The sequence below is a fragment of the Nicotiana tomentosiformis genome, chromosome 5, assembly GCF_000390325.3.
Source record: "Nicotiana tomentosiformis chromosome 5, ASM39032v3, whole genome shotgun sequence".
Taxonomy (NCBI): domain Eukaryota; kingdom Viridiplantae; phylum Streptophyta; class Magnoliopsida; order Solanales; family Solanaceae; genus Nicotiana; species Nicotiana tomentosiformis.
This window is the reverse complement of record NC_090816.1, coordinates 118,243,030-118,253,251: the sequence shown is the minus strand read 5'-3', so window position 1 is coordinate 118,253,251 and position 10,222 is coordinate 118,243,030. Positions and strand designations below refer to the sequence as shown.

Genomic DNA, 10,222 nt, shown 5'->3' with positions numbered 1-10,222 from the left:
CAGAGGAACAATTGTATCGAATTTACAACTGTGGGGAGTTGACTGGTACAGTCACCAAGGGAACCTATGTCCATTTGTTCCCTATGTCGTTTCATTGACTCTAGTTGTTGGAACTTGTGCCCGACTTGAGACTTGTTGTTCTTGAGCACTTTGAGGATGTGTAACATGTTCCCGATCTGGTTCTTATCATAAAGTTTGTTAGATCATCAAAACACAAAAAAGACACATAACTTAACAATTTCCGTCTTTTTGATGATGACAAACTTATAATTGAAGTTCCCCCTAGGAACCAGATCACCGTACAAATATTTCCTGTATTCCCCCTGAGAGAACCTGTTTCTCCTTCTTCCCCCTCTCAATCTTCTTAATCATCCCCCTTTTGGCGTCATAAAAAAGGGTAATCACAAGTAATAGGCAAAAAAGAAGAAGTCCAATATGGTAAACTCATGCCACATGTGTGCACACAAACATGGCTAAAAACAGAGCATAAGAGTATAACATGCATAGCAAAAAGACGAGATGCTCATTAATTGTGAAGGAAAGGAGAACAGAAATAGTAGTACCATTGTTACACAATCATTCACAAAAAAAAAAACTTAAAAGTACCCGCCACAAAAATAACAAAAAGAAGACCAAGGTAGGACATACAACATTTAACTGGACACTAAAAAAGGAACTACTTAAAGGAGCACTAGAAGGAGGATGTAGGGATGAGGAGGCAAGGGTTCTGAGGAGAATATCCATTCGAGCATTTGCAGACACTTGTTCGTTAAGCAGCCGCTCCTTCAGGTCCTCAACCTATTTTCTGATATTTGCATTTTCCTCGGTCAGGCGAGCAACCTCCGTGCCTTGTGCACTACTGGAACTAGGTGCTTCCTGGGCCTGACTAAGCTGTCCCTTAAGAATGGAATTCCGTGCCTTCAACCTCCTTATCTCCTCATTTGAAGCATTCTGGGCATCAATCAATTGAGAGATATTGGAATTGCTGCCAATCCTCCCTTTCTTATCAATGCACTCACATTCCTCCAAGGTAGTCTTTGAGAAAGTCTGCTTGTGAGTTCTCACTATTGCTTTCCCAAGGGGACTTTGAAAAAGTTAAAAACCTTAGTGAGCAAGAACCCATAGGGAAAACCATGATTACCATCCTTGAAGTCAGCCACTTTCTTCATATGCTCTATCATGAGACCATGCATATTGATAGTGGTGTAGGCATCTAGTACTTCCATGAGGAATAAGTCTTCTTTTGAAGTAATGAAACACCTTTCCACACGGGGAATCATGACCTTATTCACTATCTCAAACAAAAGTTGATACACTGGAATGAGAGCCTTCTTGTGCACCCGTTCCCCTTGTTGCACAACATCATCCTTCAGAATAGCACTTCTGAAATTGGGAGAACAAGTCTCCTAAATGGATGAGATCCTTTCAGTAAGCACTCCCAAAATGTTCCCCAACACAGTCTCGTCTATCACAAAATCTACTCTGTTGACCTTCAAGCAGTTGTTATCATCTTCCACTGTGAACATGTATGCGTAGAAACTACGCACCTCTTCCTCATACACCTTGGGGATCGCATTGGTGAACAAGTGTGTCCACTTTTGAAACTCACAAATATCAATCAGTTTATGCATCCCTGTCATGTCAAGAATGTCAGGGGCAAATGTTCTACCCCACAGTACCCTCTGTTTTCTCTGCTTTCATCCATGGCCACACTTACGTTGGCCTTCTTGGAGGAACCGGGTTCCTCGTTGTCACCAACCTTTTTTTTCACAGACTTTCTCACATTTTTCTCTTTCTTTACAGACTTCTCAGACAATTTCTCACCAGACTTCTCAAACAAATTTTCACCAGACTTGTCTACCTCAACATTTTCCACTTCCACAGCTTTCACAGATGGCTCTCTCCTGTGTTTTGGAATCACAAGTTTCTTAGAGGACTTACAAATTCAGGAAGTAAGTTCCACATTCACCTCTTCATCGTCAACACCAACAACAAGTGTTGGAGGCATTTATTTCTCATTCACCAGCTTTCCCCTTTTCACCAACTTCCTTTTTTTTTTTTCTCTTCTTTGTTTTTCTTTAGAATATATTCAAGGGCTTCCTTCTTTTGCAGCCTGGTAGTAGGTCTTTTAGGAGTGAGCTCTTTGGGAACTGCCCTTCTACTCCTAGCTGCAAAGAAGATTGCTACAGGCACATTGTCATAGTCATCCTCACTGTTTTCATATTCCTTTTTATATATAGATCTCATCTCAGGAAAGACAATGGTTAACGACTCAGCATCAAAGTGAGGAGAAGGAAAAGGATCAGTATTAACCTGGGGCTCTTTTGAGGATGAATGAGTTTCATCCCAAGTTAGAGCAGAGGACTCCTCTTGGGCTGAGGGATCAGGTCCCTCATTTTGTTCTATCGTAGTACTGACATATGTTAAATTTTCAAAGGGCACCAGTTCCCTACCCTTACCCTTATGACTTTCACCTTCCCCCTTAGACCCAACGGTCTTATTTTCACGCTCATACCTACCAACCAAACCTCCATCTACAACGATTAGTAACATGTTCTCAATGGCTTCTTGTTCATTCACCCCTAAGGTAGAATCAGAGGATACAAGAGGAACATTACCTGTAGGATTGACAATATTCAGATCAAAGCTTGAAACGGGCGATGTTGAGTCTTCACTACTACGAACCACACTTTGTTGGGATTCAGAACTCTCGCCAACTTTCTGACTAGAAACTTTCTGACCCTCGTCTCCGTCTATTGTTTCGCCTTCTGCCATTTTTTCGGCGAGGCAAAAGGAGAGGTTGCAACAACGAATCTTTTGGGGTTCTGAGTCTTACGACTGCAGTGAGAACCAGAACTCGATTGGGTTGGAAAGGAAGTGGTAGGTGGTTGTTGGTATGGTATGGGGTTTTGCCTTGGGTGACAAAGGGGACTCAGACTTTCGCTCATGTGCTTTGTGAGACAAAGACACAGTGAAAACTACATTGGAGACATTTGAAACTTTTGGATCTTAAGACATAGTGAAGATTTGAAGTGAGGACACGAGAGTAAGCGTGCTTACTTTAAGAGTGAAAAGGAAATTTTTGGCTTTGATGTGGATAGTAAGGAAAGAGACAACATTTTAGGGGTTATTTAGAGGAAGTGAGGGACCGGTTACAAAATGGGTATGAATCACTGGGTAGACAGGTCATTTGGTAACATGTGTGATGTTTGAGTTCTAAAGATATGAGAGAGAAAGACTGAATTTTTTAACGATGTGGCACTTTTATAGCCGTTAAAAATGTGCATGAAAGTACAAGGGAACTACTAACTTGAGTCAAGGGAATCGGGTTCCCTGACTTAGTTTTGTAAATATGAGCCTCATCTTTTTACCAAGATGCAATGTCATTAGCTGCTTGTTTGCTCTGTAGTTGCCATGCATGTCTACCTGTTACAGTATAGAGATGAGTTAGAACTTGCCAGAAAATACTTTTGAGTTGTTTTACCCGTTCATTCTTTCATAGCCAATCATTGAAGGACCTGGTGCTCAGTTTAATTTTACCAACCCAAATGCCAATCGATTCTTTTCAAAGTGCTCTCTGCTCAGTGCTTTGGTGAATATGTCTGCTACTTGGTTTTCTATTTTGCAGAACTTCATGCAGATAAGACCCTTTTCAACATTGTCTTTGAGAAAATGATGTCGTACGTCAATGTGCTTTGTTCTTTTATGCTGAACCAGGTTCTTTGCCATGATATCATACATTAATGGCACGCAATCCAAAAATACACCAAAGTCCTCCAATTGCTGCTTGATCCACAATAAGAGGCAGCTACCACATACTCAGTTTATACAGTTGAAAGAGCCACAAAGTTTTGTTTCCTTGTACCCCATGAAATCAAACATGATCCCATAAAATATGCTAAATGTACTTTTTGTATCAACCAGATAACCAACATAATCAGAATCGGCATACCCAATTAAGTCAAAATTTTCCCCTGAAGGATAGTAGAGATCCAAGTCCTGCGTTTCTTTAAGATATCTTAGAATCCTCTTGGCAACTTTAAGATGAGATTCCTTTGGACTGGATTGAAATCTAGCACACAATTCCACACTGAATACAATATCATGTCTATTAGCTGTGAGATACAAGAGTGAACCAATGATGCTTCTGTACATGGTTTCGTTCACAAGAGAACCGGGTTCATCCAAGTCCAAACGGGTGGCAGTGGCAATAGGAGTGTCAATGGTTTTTGAAATTTCCATATCAAATCTCTTCAGGAGATCTCTAATGTACTTTTGCTGGCTTATCATCGTTCCCTTAGGGGTTTGCTTAACTTGAAAACCTAAGAAAAAAATTTAATCCCTCCATCATGCTCATTTCAAACTCGCTTCCCATAAGCTTTGCAAATTCCTCACACAAGGAGTCATTTGTTGCACCAAAAATAATATCGTCAACATAAACTTGCACAATGAGCAGGTTCCTTCCCCGTTTCTTCAGAAATAGGGTGTTGTCAATTTATCCTCTTGTAAAGCTATTTTCAAGAAGAAACTTGGACAATATTTCATACCATGCACGAGGGGCTTGCTTCAGTCCATATAAAGCCTTGTCAAGTTTGAATACATGTTCAGGATGCTCATGACACTCAAACCTAGGTGGTTGCTTGACAAAGACTTCCTCCTTTAAATATTCATTCAGAAATGCACTTTTGACATCCATTTGGAACAATTTAAATTCCATATGAGATGCAAAAGCAATGAGAATTCTGATTGCCTCCATTCGAGCAACTGGAGCAAAAGTTTCATCATAGTCGATCCCTTCTTCTTGATTGTAGCCTTGAACTACTAACCTAGCCTTGCTCCTTGTTGTATTCCCAAATTTATCAAGCTTGTTTCTGAACACCCACCTGGTTCTTATGACCGTTCTATCTGAGGGTCGAGGGACCATGTGCCATACACGATTCCTCTCAAATTGATGAAGTTCATCTTGCATAGCAGTAATCTAGTAAGAATCTTTCGCTGCTTCCTTGATATTTTTAGGCTCAATTTGAGAAAGAAAAGCTGAGAAGGCAAACGAGTTTCTGTCTTTGATCTGGTTTGAATTCCTGAATCAAGAGGAGTGATCATAATTTGGAGAGGATGTGAACATTTGTACTTCCAGTTAGACACCTGAATCTCATTGTGGGAAGATCCAGGTTCCTCAGAATGGGATCCATTATTGACATCTATGGATGTGTGAGTACCACTTCTCTGCTCAGCATCAACAGTTCCTTGCACGACATCAACAACTATATCTTCTGCTTTAGTTGTTGTGATGGAGGAACCAGGTTCTTCTGCATCAGCTGAGGGTTCTGTTTTATTTTCTTCGTTGAATTTCTTGACTTGGCTCATCAATTATGCCTTTCCATTTGCCATATCAATGACTTCTCCAGGAACCTTCAACCGCTCTCTATCTTGATCAATATTATCATGTGATTTTTTCCCACATAGGTGGTGTGATTCATGAAAGATTACATGTATTCTTTCTTCAATACATTGAGTCCTTTTGTTGTAGACCTTGTATGCTTTGCTTTGTGAGAAATATCCAAGAAAGATCCCTTCATCACTTTTGGCGTCAAATTTTCCCAAAGCCTCCTTATCATTATTGAGAACGAAGCATTTGCATCCAAACGTTCTTAGGTGAGTTAGCTTGGGCTTTCTTCCGTTCAGCAATTCATATGGAGTTTTGTTTAGGAGGGACATGATCATGCACCTGTTCACCAAGTAGCAAGCAGTGTTGACTGCCTCTGCCCAGAAGCCTTTTGCTACGCCACTGTCAATTAGTATAGTTCTTGCAATGTCTTCAAGAGTCCTATTTTTCCTATCCACAATACCATTTTGTTGGGGTGTTCTGGGAGCTAAACAATTGTGACTTATTCCATTTTTAGCACAGAATTCGTCGAATTTTGCATTGTCGAACTCTGTGCCATGATCAGACCTTATACTTATAACATTATGTCTCATCTTCACTTGAATATGCTTGACAAATGCAACAAAGACTAGAAAGGTTTCATCCTTAGTTCTGAGAAACAAGGTCCATGTGAATCTGGAGTAGTCTTCAACTATGATAAAGATGTATTTCTTTCCTCCTCTACTTGGCACCCTCATAGGTCCACATAGATCAATATGGAGAAGATCAAGTGGCCTTGAGGTGCTCACTTCATTCTTGGTCTTGAAAGAGGACCTGACTTGCTTTCCTCTTACACAAGCATCACACACCTTGTGATCTTTGAACCTTGACTTGGGCAGCCCACAAACCAGGTCCTTATTGTCCAACTTGTTCAGCAATGAAAAGCTTGCATGTCCCAATATTTTGTTCCACAACTCAGTATCATCATCAACAACACTCAGGCGTGTAAGATCACCATTGTACAAGGACTCAAAATCAACAACATAGATGTTTTTAAATCTTTTTGCCAACAGAACCACTTCACGAGTCACGAGATTTGTTACTGTGCAGGTTTTTGATAAAAAATCAACTTTGTTTTCTTTGTCGCAAATTTGAGAGACACTCAGTAGGCTATATTTCAAGTCATTCACATAGTACACATTCTCAATTGAGTGAGTGAGCGCCTTCCCAATTCTTCCTACTCCCAGAATGTATCCTTTTTTTCCATTGCCAAAGGACACACTCCCTCCTTGCAGGGCTTTGAGTGAAGAAAAATCATTAATACTTCTAGTCATATGCTTAGAGCAACCACTATCCATATACAATTATTGGCTGCTTCCTTTCACAAGAAAATCAAGGATTAGACTTAGGAACCCAAACAAGTTTGGGTCCCTTGTAGTGAGGAAAATGGCGAATTGAATTTCTTTTCGTCCAAGCAAGCAATACACGTTTTTAATGGAGGAACCAAGTTCCTTAGCAGTAGTTACATTTTCAACAAAAATCTTATTTTTCTGTTGGGACTGAATTCTAGCCTTATAATTTCCTTTAAGGTGTCCAAAGTTGCCACAGTGAGTGCAAAGCCAGTTATCAGGGACAATAACATACTTGCTATGCGGATTGTATGAAGCACTTTCCTTTTGGAACCTAACTCCTTGCATGTTCCCAACATTGCTTGTATACATGGCAGTGATTGTATCAGAGGACCAAGTCCACTTTAGAGATTTTTTTAGGTCATTTTCAACTCTACCTAGATCTTCTTGAAGTTGTCTGTTTCTTTCAAGTTCAATACACAGACTAGATTTCACAGAGTTGAGTTCATTTTCAATCTTAATATGTGCCTCACCTGCAACTTCCTTTTACTTTTGGATGTTCCCAGAATTGTTTCCCCTTTTTAGTTCCTCAATTGTTTCTTTTAGATCCACAACTACTACCAACAAGTCATCTCTCTCATGTTCTACGTTTTCAATTTTTTCAATCAGAACATCTTTTTCTTTCTTTAGAACCTCGATGGTTTCTTATAGGTCAACCACTACAACTACCAGATCATCTCTCTCATGTTCTACCTCTCCTAGTTCCACAGTTAACGCATTTTTATCATTTATAAGACTATGATAAGCATCAATTAGAACATTTGCCAAATATATAAACTTCTTCTGAGAGTAAGACTTCACATTTCTTTGAACGTCTAGAAGGTTTACCTCATCATCATCAGCATCTTCATCATTGTCAGATTTTGCCATCAGGGCAAAATATAGTCATATTCAACTGCTTCACTTTCAACTGTCATCATGGAGGTGTCACCTTGTTCATCATCTTCTCCATATTCATTGAGAGAATCTCCCCATGTAGCAAGAGCTTGTTTCACAATATTGTCAGCGACATCTTTTCTCTTAAATCTTTTGTCAGGAACCAGGTTCCTCTTAACTGCTTTGTCTGTATTGTGCTTGTACTGGTCTTACTTGAGGAGAGAATAGTCCTTGATGAAGTGTCATGGCTTCCCACATTTATGACATAAGTCACAACCTCTTGGCTTGCTGGAGCTGCCCCTTTTTGGAATGCCTCCATTCATGCGAACCATTTTCTGAAATCAATTCGTCAAGTAGTCCATGTCAGCATCCTCACCACTTGAGTCATTGTTGTCTGCCTTTTTCTCCTTTTTGGGATATGTTCTTTCATGGTCCTTTTTCTTCTTCATTTCATAAGTCTTCAGATTACCAATGAGTTCATCAATGGTCAATTTTTGCAGATCCTTTGCCTCCATGATAGCATTTACTTTGCTTTCCCAGGAACCAGGTAATACACTGAGTCTTTTCCTGACAAGTTTGTGTCTTGGAATGATCTCTCCTAGAGAGTGAAGCTCGTTGATGATAGAGGTGAATCGAGTGTGCATGTCCTAAATGGACTCATCATCCTTCATCCTGAAGAGTTCATACTCAGTGGTGAGCATGTTAATTTTTGACTGCTTGACTTGAGTTGTTCCCTCATGTGCTGTTTGGAGAGCTTCCCAGATCTCCTTTGTAGATTGACAGGCAGAGATTCTATTGTACTCGTCTGGTCCAATACCACAGACGAGGATCTTTATTGCTCTGAAGTTCTTTTCTATGGCTTGTCGGTCAGCATCGTTGTACTCCTTCCTTGTCTTTGGAACTGTCACTGCTGGCTCGCCAATAGTTTTCATGGGGACGAAGGGTCCATTGCAGATAACATCCCAGAGCTCTGAATCTTCAGCCATGATAAAATCATGCATCCTTGTTTTCCACCATCCGTAGTATTGTCCATTGAATCTTGGTAGTCTGTAGGTTGATTGACCTTCTTCAAAGTTTGGTGGAACAACCATTTGGATCCTTTCTAGGTGTTAGGCCTGATAGAAAGAACCTGCTATGATTCCAATTGATGAAAGCTTAGGGTCCACCAAACTATATAGAGAACCTGGTTCTCTATCAGTCCCACCGAACACATACAATAAGAGATAAGTAAATGACACAGCAGAGTTTTACGTGGAAAACTCCCACCTCACGGGATTAAAAACCACGACCTACACTCGTAAGATTTCAACTTCACTAACCGTGCAACTTCAGATTACAACCTATTGTAACCTAGGAATTAAACTCTTAATCCATCACTCACTTGTAATAACTCTATTACAAGCCTCTTTGTAATAACTCTATTACAAAGCTCACAACTCGACTAACTTTATCCAAGATACAAACACAAGGTTTATGGTTTTACAATTGCTTTCCTACACAATGCTTCTAACTAAGCTAAGTAGGAATACAAAAGTACAACACAACTAAGGACGTATAATAACACAATGCTGGAAATTGATCCTTTGTTCGGTTTATTCTTTGTTCTTGAAGCCTGGAAGTCACTTGCAAGATGGCAACACACTTGAGAGGAAACTCACTTAATTTTCAGATGTGCAAGTGTGTGTTTTTTCTTTGCTTCATGTTAATAGTCTCCAAGTGATGCCACTTGGATGATGCAACCAAGTATCCAGTACAAGGCATTCCCCATAAAGTGAATGTTGCACTTTTTGCACTGTTGCGTGTGTGCAGAGGAACAATTGTATCGAATTTACAACTGTGGGGAGTTGACTGGTACAGTCACCAAGGGAACCTATGTCCATTTGTTCCCTATGTCGTTTCATTGACTCTAGTTGTTGGAACTTGTGCCCGACTTGAGACTTGTTGTTCTTGAGCACTTTGAGGATGTGTAACATGTTCCCGATCTGGTTCTTATCATAAAGTTTGTTAGATCATCAAAACCCAAAAAGACACATAACTTATCAGAATGGAAAGGATTGGGGTGATTTGTGGATTATTAATTAGTATGACTATTTTAATGGGATTGGGATTCTTGTGGGTAAGTTTTCTACCATAGAATTTTCTGTCACCTGTTATTTTGGTTTTGCTGTTAAAAATTTGTAACGTTTTCTTCAACCTTGTATGCAGAAAATTGCCCTTCATTATTAGTGTCGAAATGTATGACTTGGCCCAACTAATCTGAAGACAGGCTGAACACCTTCACCTAAAGAGATAAAGCATTTATGACCAAAAGATATATACTCTGAAAAGGAATCTCAACCATCACATCACTAACGATGTACACTTTTGTATATTCCAAGGCCGATCCGTGTGGTGCTAAGGAAGTGCACTATGCAAGGGTTTGGTTAAGATAAGTCAGATTCCACCAAGTATAAATGGAACCTAATCATACATGTCATCTAATTATATCTTCGTAGTCGATGAGCAACATGTGGACATTCATATATCACCTCTTCTTGATCCGTAGGAACGGAGGAGGCTAGGTTAGCGAAAA

At 39.9% G+C, this 10,222-nt stretch overlaps 2 protein-coding genes across 2 annotated transcripts; both read right to left on the bottom strand.

The window, feature by feature from the left end:
* Positions 1–4,495: 4,495 nt before the first annotated feature.
* On the bottom strand, positions 4,496–5,367 carry LOC138893054 (uncharacterized). The gene is made up of 2 exons (XM_070176823.1): positions 4,934–5,367; positions 4,496–4,838 (listed from the first exon to the last, which is right to left on the bottom strand). Exons 1-2 carry the CDS (start codon positions 5,365–5,367, stop codon positions 4,496–4,498), a joined length of 777 nt encoding a protein of 258 aa, XP_070032924.1.
* Positions 5,368–8,297: 2,930 nt separating this feature from the next.
* LOC117273057 (uncharacterized) lies at positions 8,298–8,741 on the bottom strand. The gene has a single exon (XM_033652151.1). It carries the CDS (start codon positions 8,739–8,741, stop codon positions 8,298–8,300), a length of 444 nt encoding a protein of 147 aa, XP_033508042.1.
* Positions 8,742–10,222: the final 1,481 nt, after the last annotated feature.

Bases quoted from the DNA above. Each gene is read 5' to 3' on its own strand.
- LOC138893054 (XM_070176823.1), bottom strand. From the start codon at position 5,367: ATGAGCCAAGTCAAGAAATTCAACGAAGAAAATAAAACAGAACCCTCA. The intron at 4,839-4,933 runs GTATGGCACATG...GAATACAACAAG, and splicing joins ATCAATTTGAGAGGAATCGT to GAGCAAGGCTAGGTTAGTAG.
- LOC117273057 (XM_033652151.1), bottom strand. From the start codon at position 8,741: ATGGTTGTTCCACCAAACTTTGAAGAAGGTCAATCAACCTACAGACTA.